Source organism: Telmatherina bonti (assembly GCF_933228915.1).
Source record: "Telmatherina bonti genome assembly, chromosome: 4".
NCBI classification, from domain to species: domain Eukaryota; kingdom Metazoa; phylum Chordata; class Actinopteri; order Atheriniformes; family Telmatherinidae; genus Telmatherina; species Telmatherina bonti.
This window is the reverse complement of record NC_136622.1, coordinates 30,960,019-30,976,898: the sequence shown is the minus strand read 5'-3', so window position 1 is coordinate 30,976,898 and position 16,880 is coordinate 30,960,019. Positions and strand designations below refer to the sequence as shown.

The 16,880-nt window shown below is 43.2% G+C and overlaps 1 protein-coding gene across 1 annotated transcript in view; it reads right to left on the bottom strand.

The window, feature by feature from the left end:
• Positions 1-16,880, bottom strand: part of camta1a (calmodulin binding transcription activator 1a) — a gene marked incomplete at both ends in the record, with an annotated part of 295,163 nt that overhangs the window by 158,179 nt on the left and 120,104 nt on the right. The window contains 1 exon segment of the mRNA XM_079238563.1: positions 1,653-1,720. Coding sequence (XP_079094689.1) covers positions 1,653-1,720 — 68 coding nt within the window.

Here is a 16,880-nt window from a genome sequence, read left to right as displayed (position 1 = left end):
TTCTCTCAGGCTCTACCATTCACAAACACATGCATGCCGTAAACAGACACACAGTAATGACTCCGCTGCCACATATGATGTGTGGCTGTTTTGTCAGGTGTTTTGTTGTGTCTGTAGGTGCACTCTTGGAGATACTCTCCAGTGACACTTCTGAGGTATCAACTCCTGTGCTAAGACTCGACCAACATGAGCCAACAGGGAGTAAAAGCCTCAGTGATGACAGACTGTGGCCAGGAGCATCCTGTCTAGAAAGTCGCTTGATCTAAAATCTCTCATGTGTCACATATTTTCAAGCTGTCTTGTACTAGAGAACGCCAGGAGTTGTGACTTCTACAATACTCCAACACTGGCAAAATGGTCTTTTTTTATGATCACCCCTTTAAATCTATTCTTATGCTTGTTCACCATAAGACAAGACAACATGTGCATTCAAGAGAGACTTATGATAACAATACAGAGCACATCAGATGGCCATATTAGCTTGACAGTGGATTCATATTTGGAGGTTGGGGAGCCAGTGCTTGAACAAGAGGGGCATTCTTGATTAAAAGCAAGCAAAACAAACAAAAAAAGGAAGTGGGCATGGAGCTCTTTCAGCTTATAATTACACCAGAGAACATATTCTAATTGGCAGTGTCTTTATGCAGGACTATTATCAATGTCTCTCTGAGGCAAAGGGAGAGAGAAGGGGTGGGGTGAGCGATGGGTTTTATGTCAGTAAGCCCGAGGTCCATTTACACATGACTGAGGATTGCAAATAATGCCAACATAGCAAGTCCAGCTCACAGGGAAACATAAAGAAGAGCTAATTCCAAACATATGAGCGTGTAACATTTAGTAAAAGGGGGATTGTGTGAATAGGCTGTATTTGTTGTTGTGGTTAAATATAAATAAATAAATATTGGGTGGGCTGACAGTATGACAGCAATGTTTCAGGCAGCCCGAGAGAGGCCAAGGATGGGAATCCTGAGACTGTCAGATCTGAAGAAATGAGCAAAAACAGGCTTAAACAAAGAGCAATCGAGTGCTGTCAAATGCCAAGGAATATCATCACAAAGTCACATGCATAATTAATTATCATCCTAGACAGCCAGCGCTGCCACAAACACATTTGCTGACATTAAGTTTCATGAGTTAAAATTAGCTGAAAACTGAAGGAGGACATCTTTCTTTTTTCTTTTTTGCATCTGCATATATTAACAAAATGCATTAAGTACAATGCTGGAGCTCCTACTCATTTCCAAATACCACAGTGGCTGTTGGCATTTTGTTCCACTTGTGGGTGTAACGGCTGACCTACACTCCTGAGTGGTGAATGTGCAAACTAATAGGGATGCATTAACATAGCATTCAAAACAGATGCTTTGCTGGCGCATGTTATGTTAACTGGCATGATAAAGATAGTTATTAGTCCATTCCAATATTCTATGGTGTTATCTGCAAAGTGTGAGCTTTTCTGAGCAGCCATCAGTAGCATGGAGTTTGAAACATCTGGACCTCAACTTTAAGACGGGGGGGTGTTGGGAAACTGTACTAAAAAGATATGTAAAACAAAATATGGTAATTGCAGCTTCTTGGATGTAATGCTAAAAAGGTGATGAATCTTTTACACAGGGACGTTTTAAAAGAGGGCAGGAATATAATTGTCTTACCTTGTTTTAGGGGATGTCGTTAGCCATTCTTCATGCTTTTCAAATGTTATCAAGTAAGCTGCAATCTCCTGTGAAAACGAGAAGAGAGGGGAGAGGAACAGAAAGGAGTGAGGCTTAGATATGTCATCTTTAATCACCGCTCTCTTGTGTTTGTAATACATTTGTGAGACTGCTTCATTGATATTCAGACAGTCTAACCAGGAGCACAAACACAGGAAAGACTGAAACAGGGGCAGCGCCGGGGAGTTCAGGCAGGTAAACGCACCCTGCTAGAAGTAAAATGAAAGACAGAAGTGGGATGCGGCTGAGGTCAGATCATCTTCTGAGACCATCTTTGTTATGAAAGCTTTGATCAAGTTCTCCTCTGAGGACATCAAGGTGCTCTCAGAGAGATTGACGTCTTTGTGTTTGAGAGCGAGTAGCTTTTAACATTTTAGGTCCGATCCTCCTCCAAATCCCTTTGATCTGCCCTTGACACTCCTCTGTGGATCAATCCACAGTTTAACCTCTGAATAATTATAACACGAAAGTCTCACAAATATTGACATGGATGTGTACTGTTACTTTGGCAAAGCTGTAGATCCTTTGGAGTCGGTTGTGTAAAACCAGACGAGATAGACACTGAAAAGATATTTTTTTGTAAAAAAAAAAAATAAAAAAAACTGCCACTGGCATAAATAGAGATACTTCAAACACGTTCATGTTTCCCAGGCTCACCCTGCCTACTGCATGTGTCTGAGTTGAAGGGGGAGCAGGCTACACTATACCCGGCCATTTTCTCACCAAACTAATGGGCAGAAATAAAAGCACTTTGGCTACTAGTAGACAACTTAATGATTACCAGCGACAGCCGGCAATTCACTCTTCACAAGAACATTTGTCAAGCTCTTACAGCAGGAAAGACAAAAGTACAGACTTGATGCCATCTTGCACAAAAACATTGTCATCTTTTGTTCTGAGGATGTGCGCCTCTCTTCATGTTGGAGTGTCAACAACCCTGCTTGCGAGATCGTGAGGGTTTGTTTTGTCACTTTTATTAAAACTTGTAATAAAGGTGGGGCTGATCTAAATGACAGGCATGCAGTGATATCAGCCAGACCCGCCCCTTTTTAGGTCACATGACCGATTCAAGGCATCAAAAGACAATCAATAGAAGACATCACCATGGGTCCACTCATCTTTTGTGCAAAGTTTTTCAAACTTCTTCAAAAAATACTATGCTGGAAAGTGTGGTGTTTTTTGTGTGGTGCATAATAATGGCGCTTTTTTAAAGTGTCCTCCGTTACCCTTTCTACCTATAATTAAGTATGCGCCACTGCAGGAAGACTCCCATTGGCTCATCAAGGCCGTGTCACAAGTGTGACCTGGCACAGGCACAGCATACTGGCGATAGCCCACAGGGATGCTGCATGGTGTTGCCGTGTGAGGGGTTCCCAGGCTGGCAGGGGTCCCTGACTGGCACTGCTGCCTCCAGGTGCAAGCTGGGAGATAATGTTGTGTTGATTAACTTCCTGTTCTCTTGCCATAACGACCGGAGGCACTAAAGCCATGACAAGACGGAGTCTTGAATTAAGAAAAAGATAGGAAGAGAATGACGCTGACACGAGGAGCTAAGGACTGCTCCTATGCTTTAAAACTTCTGTCATACAACAGAGAGGAAGGAAACAAAGAGGAGGAACGGTAGACACAAAGACTTTTTTGATTAAATAAGAAGAAAATGTTCAGATGGGGCTGCTTAACTAATAGCAAGATTATTTTTTCTGTGCATTTGTAACTAAATGACACTAAAATGGCACTGATTAGATTAATCTCTGCTATTCGGTGTTCATTTTAGGGAGGATAAACAGCAGCGGGAAGCTCCTTTAGTGACCTCGGTGCTTATTAGAACGCAGTCCTTCCATCACTCCTGCCTTTAAAATCCAGCCACAGCCTCTCCCTCAGTGGAGGAGGATGAAATAGGGGGCCACATGGTCTTGTATTTAGACAAATTTAAACAAAGCTAGAAAAAAGCAGGGTGCCTCTACCTCTGGCTCTCTGCTCACCCCTCCCTCTCTGAACAGATGCCAGGGATTATTCCAACCCCCCGACCAGCCATAAAGGTGCAATAATCTTATGGTGAGGAAACAAACAAAAACAGACGTGCAGCCATTAAACAGCTGCAAGGAGACAAAGTTTGCATGGGCGGCATTATGAGAGGCTAGCGCAAGTTCAGGTTGAGCAAACACGCTTGAGGGTTAGTGCAAGCGGCGGGTAGGGGGAAATGCATAAGCGGAGTGCTGAACACTGATGGTGCATCAAAGTCAAACCAGCTGCCGTCAAAGGGCTCCGGACGCCGCTGACCTCACTGCCTCTGGCTCACTGGGGAAATATTCAGAAGCAGTTCTCTGAACACACAACTCCCACCTTAGCTTCCCTTAAAAACAGTATCCAGCATATGCAGGGGTGTTTGAACTTAACTCCTTTAGGTCTGAGCCTCCCCTCTGACATGATCCTTCACATGTTTTTATCTCCAAATGTTTCAATAGGTACACTGATAGGTACTGTTTTCCCAATATCCTGAATGAAGACAAGCCATCATTCAAGCCTGATCGCAATAAACACCAATCGGGGAAAAACTTGCAGTGAAGCAGAGACTAAGTATGAGCAATGCCTCCTCTAATTGCCACAGTGGTTGCAAAAAATGGGGGCCTTTCATTTTCCAGGGGCGAGAACAACCCGGAGCGGTTTGCTGTCGTCCAGCCATCCCATTTGTTTCTTTTGTCTCTGCAAATGCAGCGACACAGTGTTCGTGGAGTGGGCCGTGTCAGAACACGCCAAAGCCGAGCTGATGAATGTCGGAGATGGAATGGAGAGTGTGTCTGTATGTGTCTTTCTGCCACATCACAATCACAAGTCCTGATTACTGGTTACCTGTCTGTGCATGGCACGTTATTAACATGCTCTTCAGGGGCTGTCGCCCCTGTACTCATCAATGTGTCTCTGCTTTGGTTCTCTCTTCTCATACCCTCCCCCCCCTCCCCCCCACCCCCCCGACATACCCTCTCCTACCTCGTTCTTTCCCATAACCACTGAGGTGAAAAAGAAAACCACCATGAGAAAATTTTCATTTTGAGATGACTGGGTTTTGCTGTCTCGCTTTTCAAATGATATTTCCATTCTGAAGGTACAATATTTTCCCCAGAGAGAGTCATCTTTTCTTTCGGAGGTCTACCTATTTGAAAATGGAAATGACAGTAACATATTCATGCCATTTCATGTCTTTACATCGAGAAAGTGAGAAGTGGGAACAAGAGCGGTAAACTTTCAGGAAAAAAAAAAAAAACACACTGTTTTTGATGCATTTATGAATTCTAATTGCTGTAAGTATTGAGATGATTTCAGCAGAAACTGTCTGCAGCCCTGATCCGATGGATTTCCTTCTCGCGCCGCAAAAGTCAGTCGACCATTACACCAGCATTTGATGGACATATTCCAATGCAGATTCCTTGTCCCTGGATGACTAGAGGCTAGACTTTTCTGCTGTACTCGTCTAATTCTCCCTCTTGCCATCTACTTTGATTTATGGGAGAAAATAGGAGTGCTGAAAGGAGCAACACTTCAGCATTTGGATGACAGACCTGATCGCTTGAAACAACTGTCTCTGTGCCATTAGAAGGAGAGATAGGAGTCTTTTGGCATTATCTCAGGACAGATCAGACACCTGTCTCTAAACACCATCCATAAAGTCGCTGCTCTCCTGCAATCTGCGCATTGAAGCTAAAGCAAGTAAATCAAACAAACAAAAGCATAAATAGATGGAAACCACACAAAGTCAGTTATTATGCATAATTTAGTTGGGAAAAAAACAAATCTATGTCAAAAAGAAACAAAAAAAAAAAAACAAATCAACAATTACAGCACATTTATCCATTACAGTATTATTCCAGTCGTGTGGGTCCTTCAGTGACACTAATGAAAATGCACTTAATGAATAGCTGTATTAGAAAAAAACTAACTTTAGTAACAGTATTGATTGCCGTAAAAGCTTGAGCTAATGAAATGAATATGAGAGAGTAGGAAGATGTGAAAGAATAGATGGAGTGAAGTCTGGTTAGACAGCACAGCACAGCGCCTCCAGCCTGCCTCCTGGTGAAGTCTGGGGAATGCATCCTCAAAGCTTTGACCTTGCCCTGCACTTGAAAGCAGGAAGTGGATGAAAGGGGGGGGGGGGGGGGGGTACGAGTGAGAGGAGCCCTCCCTGATGACCTAGGTTTTACATTGGAGTGCCAGGTCATCTGATATTTCCTCCAGGGCAGCCCAGGAAACCAACCTGACCAGGGTGAGGCACAAATGGACTGGTGCTGTGTTTAGGAGAGGGCCGAGGGGGTTTGTTGAAGCACCAGGCAATCACGAGATTACACACACACACACAAACGGAAAAAAAAAAACTAATGCAATTAGACACAGATGGAGATGAGCACAAGAGAAAGGTATAACGGAGGAGGGTGGGGGAGTTACTGAAAAGGGAGAAGATAATCAAAAAGGAGACTGGAGGAAGAAAGTTTAAAGTTTTCCCCCATGACAATAAGAAATGCATTTAAACCAGAAAAGGTGTGAAGGTATGGTGATTTAAAAAAAAAAAAAAAAGCGCTTTGGTTCAATTCCACTTGCAAAAGCACCTTGGATGAATCCTCTTTTTTTTTTGTTTATACTTCATGAATTCTTAATGCAGCAGCAATAATGTATCACACAGTCTACGTGGAAAGTAGCGAGGTAGACTGAATCTGTTTTAGTAAACTGTAACCTCTGGCTAGCCTTTAAGAATGTTGGAACATGTGAACAGGATGCAGCAGATGTGCTATCAGGACAAACGGTCAGACCAGAGGAAAAAAGGAGAGATGCTGAGAGATTAGACAGGAGCAGAGGAGAGTGAGAAAGTTGGGAAAGTGAAAGTAAGCAACAATAGAGTATGCTGTTGACAGCTGCACTTGGCATCTGTTGAAGAGGTGTAAAGCGCTTCTATGAGTCCCTGTGCTGGGTTAAAAAGATGCCCCTCTCCAGCGTACTGCTCATTAGGATCTGCATGGGGCTTCCCTCCTGACAGGGAGGGTGGAAGCCACACTGCGTCCACTCTGCTACTAAAACATGAAGAGTTGCTTTGCAGCATATTCCCCAAAAAACCACAAGGCATCCTGAATTTTGGCAGCTGATGCATCAGAGCGAACAGATAACGGCACAACTGAGCCAAATCCTCTGGGTATGCAAAACACAAAACAACGCATAACATCGAACATATTTGTCCAGCACACACGTACATCGTCACCACTACGGCGATGTTTTATGTCTAAATTTTTCTGCTTGTCCATGTAGCTCGCGACATTCTTTTTCAGCTACTGCAATCCAGCTTTTTACTGCCATGCAGGACGTTAAAGGAGCAAGGCTAGCTGTCCAATGGCCTACATTATACATAGTTCTGGGATCAATTTGGCATTGATCCTGGATAGTGATGTTTTCCAGTAGCTGGTCAATGCTTCTCTTCACATTTCTGCTTGGCATGCTGGTCATAAGACTGTTCTGAAAAAGGAGGCATTCTCCTGGGGAGACTCCCTTCACTTCTCAACGCCTCCCTGCTCCCACAATCAATGTTACCTACAGCAGCTGCTCTGCCAGCACTCTCTGTTTTGTTTACTATATCACTTCTATATGCTATACTTTTGTATGAGAGCTTGCAATAAGTGACAAAAGTGAGGAACAACCTTACGTCAGGGGGTTTCTGTGGGACTGGAGCATCAGGCAGACATGCCAACTGTTAACTTCTCCTTTAATTTGTCAGTAAAATCAAAACGAACACGTTTTTAGCCTTTGGTGATACATGTGGCTTGTGAGAGCAGCCTTTTCAACCACGGGAGTTTGTCAGCATTAATTACAGTTACTAAAAACAAGAAAAAAACCAGAAAGAAAAGATGTTACTTTATCAGCTGAGTAAAGCAATAGCTACAATGGGAGCCTAGGTAAGGCAAGGACAAAAACAAATGTACCTTCATCAATATTCCTAAATAAGAGCATATAATGTAATAATGACACAAGAGATCTTACATTCCCTATTCCTTTCCAGTTTCCATTCCCTCTGCTCTGCTGGGCCAGCTAAGGCTCTCTGGTATTGGTCTTAATGATGAGGAAACAAACATATAATTTATTTTCTGACATAAATAATAGTGTAGCAAACCTCTTTCTTATTAGAACAGATTTTTTTATTGTGCGCCTGATTTAGTGAGTGTAAGAAGGCCCTCTTCCAAGAATCTCACTTTATCTTCTCTGTTTCGGAATGAGAAGCTGAAGCCATGTACTGGAGGGGAAAAAGGACAGGCAGAAGGAGAGTCAGACCACAACCAAGACAGACCTGGCATGAGGCGTTTGGAGCCATGGCTGCTGTCTTGGATGTTCATTGAGAGGATGTAATTGTTTGGCCTAGAAGGACTACAATGGTCGGCCACCCCCTCCTATGAGCAGCAGTGAGTGAAGGAGCAGAAGGAGGACAGCAGCGACACTTCTGTACACAAGATGAGTTTATATAGGAAAGATTTACAGCATGTGTTTTGTTCCAGAGACTGAATGAGGATTTGTCATCAAGCTGACTGAGAGGAAATAGATTTATCTTTGTTAGCCATAATCAGGTTGTTGCTATGGATATGTGTGGCTGCTGATGTAAAGCCCATATGGCACCTCTGCCTTAGAGAAATTTATATGTAGTGATTGCATTATACCTCTTTTTACTTCTGTCTCTCCCTCCCTTTTTCCCCCCAGGCTCTAACTTTTCGCATGACTCGAGGATGTGTTGGATTCTTGGCAGAAATGTGATACATTACATTAGTGGATGGGTAGAATATGTGTGAGCGCTTCTTTACAGGGCACAGCGGGAGCACTTCCAAGTTCACTTCCAGACGGCCCACGGCTGCCTGACCTCTGGTGTCCATACTGCACATCCTCTTCATCATCTATGCAGTAGGATGTGTGATCCCCCCTGCTGACTGCCCAACCAAGGAGAACGGAGAGCAGCGAAGCCCCCCACGATGCTGACCTTAGTATAGCCCCACTGCCGAGACTCCAGGCTGTTCCCCCACAAACTTCTTACCTCTCCTCCATCCGCCAAAAGAGGAAAAAACTAGCAGGAACAGTCAAACTTACCAGATGGGGGTCCTCATCCCGTCTCTTCTCTATCCAATTCTTTTCTATATGTCTTTTTATTTGACAGATATTCTTATTTTGCAAGACAGCAGATATTGGAAGTGTCATGTCCGATTGTACAGCCAACAGCCGGCAGGTCCGTTTCATTCCTAATCCAATTTCACAGTGTGAAGGAGTGTAGACATGAATCTTACATTTGTTGCTCTCTTATACTTTGTGTTAGAATGATATTCCAGTATGAAGCATTAAATGTCAGCTAAATGTAACTGAGAGGTGATTTCTCTCTGTAGGGGATATTGTAAGTATCTAAAGCACTACATGCTTAAAATAAATAAAAAATATACCAAGGAGTAAAGGAAGCAATGAATTTACACATAAATGAAATGACAATCTAAAAGATCACCATTCTCATCGATCAACTGATTTCAGCTTTCATCTTCGAGCTAGCACAGGCCGATCCAAAGAGGGAAGAAAAAAGCAGCAGAGATTCTCACATTTTCCTCACAATGAGCCTACTTCTGTCTTATGTGACCATAAAAGCCTATTTATTCCAGGCTCTGAAATCAATTAACGTCAGCATTATCCTCTGAATTCCACTATTTACTGCAGAAGAATGACTAGGGCACCGTTGCATAGAACCAATTTTGACTTTCAATCCAAGAAACCACTTCAAAACCAGCTACAAGCCTTCCTTTACAACCACAGACATCTCTGACCATAGTCACACTCTTAGAAGCTTTTCAGACACATTTGTGTGTACAGACATGAAAAAGAAAGAGCCTTAAAATTCAGTAATTACAACTTCACCTTTACAACAACACATAGTACACATATTACATATTACCAACTGAGCCTTAATGCAGGAACAAGGTGTGTAAAAACTTTTAAAAGTACATCCTTACTGCTTTGAGGGAAACTAAGAGCATAAGTATCAGTCAGGGGCCTGTGATGGACTGGCTATGCCTTTTGCACAAAGCCTGCAGGGATAGGCTCCAGCTTCTCCGCGACCCTTCATCGGACGAAGTGGTTAGGATAATGAATGAATGAATGAATGAATGAATGGATGGATGGATGAATGAATGAATGAATGGATGAAGTAGCAGTCCGGTGCACCTCCATAGAAGAAGTTTTGAAGGTTTTTGATCTGAACCATTCAGGCGTGTGTTACCACAATGTCAAATAAACTATCAGTGATTTCAGAGAAGCAACTGTTGCTGCTCGCCAGTGTGGGAAGGGTTATCAGGTCATTTCTAAACAGTAAGAAGCCTGCCATCCTTCAGTGAAGAGATTACTCACAAACTGAACACTTTCGAGACAATTGTCAATCTTCCCAGGAAGTTCAGGCCAAGTGCAGACAGTGTAACGTTCAAATGAAGTGCAAAAACACCAGCGAGCTACATCTCAGATCCTACACGCCTCAGTCTGCATGTTAAATGTTAAAGTTCATGTCAGAATAATAAAAGAAAACATGGCTTTGTTCAGGTTTGTTAAGCTCCATCTCACAAAACCAAGTTCTGGGGTGATGTTCTTTGGCAAAGATGAGACAGAGGAGGAAATGTTAAGCCTGAACACTTAGTGTCATGTTTGTTGGAAAACAGCATAGCAACACTTCGTACTGCCAGTCAAAGACAGTGGTGGAAGCATGATGGTTTTTACTTGTTTTGCAGCTACAGAACCTGGACTCCTTCCAGTTGTTGAGCTGAATACTAATTTCTCTCTCTATCAAAGAGTCAAATGTGAGAAAGCCTGACAGCTGAAGCTTAGCTCTAATTGGGTCATGTGATAACACAATGATCCTAAGCAAATAAGTCGACAATAGAACGGTTGAAAAAAATGAAAATTAAAACCCAGTTAAAGTCCAGACAGAAGCCTAACTGAGACGCTGTGGCAAGATTTCAAGAGGTAAGCATAAACACATGCAAGCAGACCTCAATGAACTGAAGCAAAATTGTGAAAAAGTGCAAAAATATTGAAAGATATAATAGTGTTAGATAATTTTACAGAAAATAATTCAAGAGTTTGTAGTTAAAGGTGGTTCTACAAAAGACTGAATCATGATATGTACTTCTTATTCTTTAATAAACCAAGACAAAGGTAAATTATACTTTTGTTATTTAGCTGAAGCTGCATTCCCTTCATTTTAAGGACGGCAAGAAAAATAAAATTCTTCAAGATGTACTGAAACCTTTGAATTGAAAGATGGTGTACTTTCTTTTCCACATGGCTGAATGTGTGCAGCGTCTTGGATGCTGTGGTGAGAATGTGTGGGGTGATGAAAACGGCTCGGTTCAGGCTGGTCAAACTGCAGCTACATCATGAAACAGCACTTAAATACAAAAAAAAAAAATACAGAAATTCCCACAGGAGGACAAACGCTGACGCACAATGTAAATGACTATGTTAAAGGTAGAAAGAGAAAAGAGATAAAGGAGGAAAAAGGAGAAAGGGAAGAGAAGAAAGACAATGAAACCGGCTGCAGATGCGCGCTGTGTGCAAAAGGGCAAAATGTTAGGTGTTTAATCGACTACTGTATATGCTGTGAAGAGAAACAGAATGAAATATTGAGCTGAGGTGTCCGTCCACAGAGAGTGACACGCTCTGCTCTTGTGAGGGGGAGAGAAAAGACATGAAGACGAATCAGAAATTTCACCAGAGAGATGACCGGAACTCCAGCTCGGGCCAATTAGCTGACAGAAACTCTTTTATTTCCCCAAACAACTCGTCAGCATGAAAGGATCACCCTTTATTCTGTCAGGCTCATGCCTTTATCCTCTGTGGCTACTTCCTGCACACAGCTTGTCCAGCAGCCAAACCCACACACACACACACACACACACACACACACCCTCTTAATTCTCACATGTACAAGTTGCATTCCTTTCCTTTTTGCTGTCATCTCTATGTTTGCCTGACAGCACACACATGTCTCGGCAGAAGGCACATGCTCACATATGAGCGCCGCCTGTAAATGCAGCCACGCAAACGGCAGGATATCAGTCAAAACCTCACATGAACCGCTCTCATTTTATCTCCTCTCAGCTGCTGACATCTCTCTGACTGATGTGATTGTTAGTTCTGGAGGAGGGCTCTCTTTAATTGAAGTGGATGTGAGTGCATGTATGTGTGTGTTTGTGTAGCTATCTGTCCGAAGCTTCGCCTGGCCATGGCGGGTTTTGTTTGGCCTATCAGACAAGCTGTCAAGCGTTCTTCCTCTCTCTCCCTCTCCCTCTCTCTCTCTTGGCTTTCTGTTGTGTTCACATTACAATAACGGGAATGTGGGACTGTGAAGGTCACGGACGCCTGATGCCGAACCAGCCTGCCGGTCTGCATGTTTTGTCTCCTAACACCAGAAATCTATGTAACACTAACCATCCACGTGAGATGCAGTAGATGATCGCTGCACACAAGAAATAAACATGTTCAAGGACATTTTTATCAAAATGAGCAAAGCCCATTTTGAACTGTGTCGGCGTCTTGATGTTTTATGGAGTTTGACTTTTTTTTAACAAACTTTCTTTAACTTTTGTGCCTCTATCTGCATACCGCCTCCTACCTTGTGTGCATTATCACTCTCACATCTCTACCCTCTAAAAGTTCAGCTCCTTGAGAGATTCAGGTCTTTGTGAAGGCTGATCTCCTCAGACTGCTGGGAATCGATCAGCCGGCCGCTCCGATGTCCTGCTCCCTTTGTGTGCCCAGTCTGGCTCTCTGCAACTCTTCTCTGTTTGTCTCGCTCATGTCGCTCGCTGGCTGCATGCTCTTAATTAAACATGCCGCACGGCTATTAATTGTCAACCAGATTCAATTTGTTCCCCAGGCACGCCGTGAATGGGTCTCTCCTCTCAGAACAAAGGTGTCCGAACAGCCGTGTCAGAGTTGAACAAAAGGCCTTCGGCATCACTTTTATCCCATACAACCTGAACTGCTACAGCTTGAGAGCAGGCAATGAATGAGGTGTTATCCAGACGGATTTCCAGACAGGAGAGGCATTGAGAGGAAACTGTCATGGACATTTCTGCACCATCTTTTTCTTTTTTCTAGTCAGACACTGAGCACTCCATCAGAATTTAACTGCTGCGCCTTTTTTACATCGTCACAATGCTTTTACATGCAGTAACACCCTTTCCAAACAGCATTTTTATAATATTAGTAATATATTTGTTTGTTTAAACGGGAGCTTTTTTTCCACAAATTGTGGCAGAAAAAAATAAACAAATAAACCAGCGGCTGCTGAGATGAATCTGGGAGTAAGCAGCTGCCAAGGCATAATATAATTCATGGCCATGCATCAATGTTAGTGGAGACTGCTCCAGCACCCAGCCAGAACCCACAGAGCTAAGTGCCAACACGTCCATCCCCTTGCAATTCCCTCAGCCACCTCACATCTCAGTCACTCCAGCCATCACCCCAATCAATGCCTCCTTCCCAAAAACCAAACACTCCGAGCCCCGGTTAGTGCCAAGAGGCCCATGTTGGGGCAATTGTGTCATTACCCACACCCCTCCACAGAACAAGGATAAAGCTGCCCCCTCTGTGCTTCTTAAGTCACAGACACACACACAGCCTAAAGCAAGTGCTGCTCATATACACTCACACAGAGACCTATATGCTATTGTGTAGCAAGCCTTGTTCAAACACAGTGTTGTGGAATTTTTAATGAGAGTTAGACGAAGGTGCTGTAGCATACAGAGAGAGGAGATCTTTTCCCCAGTGAGCTTCTGTGCTTGCCTTTTCAGCAATCCCAATATTTTGCTGCTGCGAACTCACTGAGCAGTTGAGGAATTACTTATTTAAAAGATAAGGTTTCCTCTGTTGTCAGCAAAAACCGCCTCTTGTCCATAACAGGAGAAAACCAATGCAGTGTGAAATCAAAGGTCACCCAGAGACAAATAGTACTAACAGGCAAGAGCAGGGGTGACAAACGCTCCCTCTATGCGCTCTCCAAATTAATTAAGAGGGGAGATTTAACATTGCATCTCCCACACAAAGGAGACACAAGCAGCCTTGTTGTTAAAGCAAGTCTTTTAGGAGAACAAACACATTTCCCCCCTTTTTCTCTGTAGTAATCAAAGCATGTTTACCCATGTCTCTTAAATGACTGTTTCATTGAATGTTTTATGTGGCAGCTTTGAGAAGTCATTGATCTCAGTCTAGGCACAGAGATACTTCTGTTGAGCTAGCTTCAGCTGTCCAAGTCCGCCTGCCTTCAGCCCAGGAACCTTGGGACATTGCATTAAATGCCTCACCCCAAGCAGCCTGCTAATCCGAAGCATTCGCAGGTGTCTCTGTCTGGCCGTGACCACAAGATAAGCACAAGCCTGAAGGAGACAGCAGCGAGCAATACACACACAAAGTGCATGTATGAGTGTGTCTTTGCATTCAGGACACAATCAGTCACCCAGTTGAGGAGATGGGATGAAAACAGCAGGTCTGAGACCAAGCCTGGAGAATGACACCTCATCTGGGAACAGCTAGCAAGAAACATCTGCATCCTCATATCTCTGCAAGTGGAAACGACTCGCCGATCATTTACTGGATTACTCCACAGTAAGCTGCTGCCTGATGCTCGTTCACAGATCAGTGTAGTGGAAATGTTTATACAGAGTGAGCTGGGACGAGAAAGTTGTCTCAGTGTCTTAGATAAGCATGAGGAGTCAGCATGCTGGCCTCAGGCATGGATCGCAATGCGCTCACCAAGCATTGATCCACGCCACAATGTCCAGTCAAGCAGTTGTGGCCCAAAATTTTTTAACAAGCTAGAGATTAATTAGTCCAAAAGGGTAATGGTTAGAAGTTTTAATCCTAACTTATATCACTGCACTTCATTCAACCAGTATCAAGGTAGAAGTGGTGTGCTCAGGAAACTCCTTAAATACAGTCAAGGGTCTGAGCCATGGAAATGAATTTAATTTCAATAAATGTTAAATGCTTTCAGTTTGGGCCAATTAATTTTACAAGAAGTAGTTGACTCCAGATAGAAAGCCTGTGAGAAATAAAAGTTTGGCTAATTAGATTTACTATCAAGGGCAGTCACTCTGCACTACATAATAACCTACAAATATACTGCATTTACAAACGCTTCATTTCTACAGCTTTAACAATGAGGGCTCCATGTCCTTGATGATGCTGAAATATGAAAAAGGGAGCTCATTGCATTAAGTCAGACAGCACCAATCACATGTAAGGGCATGCTCCGATGTTTCTTTTGGCCTTTTAATGGTCATTTATTGTTCATCAAGTGTGTGTGTGTGTGTGTGTGTGTGTGTGTGTGAATGCTTACAGGTTTCTAGGTGTGTGTTTTATGTGTTCTCTCCCCCCAGCGGGGGGCAGCACTACCCTGGCCTCACTGCCTCCATCCACTCATCCATCCCACGTCTTGTCTAATTAAACATCGTTAACATTCATCCCAAGGTCTTATGCAGATGAGCACAGGGGGAATGTGGTGCACTGCGCATTAAGAAAACAACTTGGGGGATGGCAGAGAGGTGAGTGCAGGGATGAGATGGGGTTGTAACCAAATTGAGACTTGCTTGGATATCACCGATTTGACCTCATTCATCAATTAATTACCACCATTAGTAGGAAGTGATGTGGAACCAAAGCTGAAATCACTGCACCGTAGCATTCCCACCACCAATTTGTTGATTGTGTTTGTTTTGTGTGTGTGTGTGTGTGTGTGTGTGAAGGGGGGGATATGTATGAAAGACAGGCAGCCATTAAGCACTGATCCAGGTGTGTCTGAGTGTGTTTATGAATAGTATGACCAGAAAGCCAGACATGTAGACAAAGTGACAGGCATCAAGCCAAGCCGTGCCATCGGTGTCTCCTTAACAGAGCTGTGATCATAGCTCAGAGCTGTCACACGGCTGTCACTCTATCACTCAGTGTCACAAACACACCACACCATCACACCACAGTGCACCCGTGCTAACGCCCACCATAGCCTCATCTTAAAACAAGACTCGCTTTGTTTCTTAGTTCAGTTGCCTGCAGGGAAACTTGGGCTTGAAAAACAGACTTTGGTTCAAATGCTCAGTTAGTATGGAAGCCATCAGTCAGATGTTTTAATGTGCATGCAAAGGCAGAAAATGAGTAAGCCATTCTCATTGAAGCCTGTAAGATGCATCATCAAAATAACAGAAAAAATCTTGAAAATCAACAAATATTCAAGTTGTTTAAATGCAACGTGAAAAAAAAAAAAAAAGTGGTATTAGGGTTTTATGTGATCTGCACACATTTCAACACTTGTACAGTATGTGTGAGGAGGTGTGTTAATCTGAAACAAAGACAAGTTTTGTGCACCAATAAATGGCAATTTACTATGCTAAATTTAATCTAGCAGAATAAAATGGGTTTTAAAAAGCTGTGGTAGTTGATTTGGCCTAAGGGAGCCCCTACCAGGGCATTGAAGTAGGTGTGGTAGCAAGGGTGCAAGATATTCACGTAGCACTTGGACTCTTTCTTTTTTTTTTTTCTTTTTTTTTTAGGGCAAGCTGACGGTTGGCCATGCATGGCAGCACGGCACAGCAGTTCCTAAGATCCTGTTTGTAACTGTCTCTGGAACAAGAGCCCGAGGGAGGAGCTAGCTTAGACTCGCTCACCTTCACCGTTGGCCACAGATACATCTCTGTGCACAGCATGTATCCTACATGCACTCAAGCACATATGCACTAAGACAATAGCATATACAAAAAAAAGTATACTGGAACACGAACGCTTGTCACACAAGCTGTGTATGCACACAGCACAGGGTCAGCACGCCACATGTGGGCTTTTGCAAAAATAAACAGACTTCCTCAGAGGACTCATGTCAAACAGACATGCATGAAAAAGCACCAAAAAGCACTTTGGCCTGCATAAAAATCTGATGCCGACAGTCAAAGTTGGTTCAAATCTTCCCCCTATCGATGGTCCCTTGAATCACCTTCAAGGATCAAGGACTTTCATTTGGAGCTCAGCATGTCTTTTCCATTAACATGCTATGCTACTTGAGTTCCCATCAGTGTAACTGAGGGATAAGCAAATTATGGTACTCAACATTGCCGTAGATAAAAGCAAAAGCAG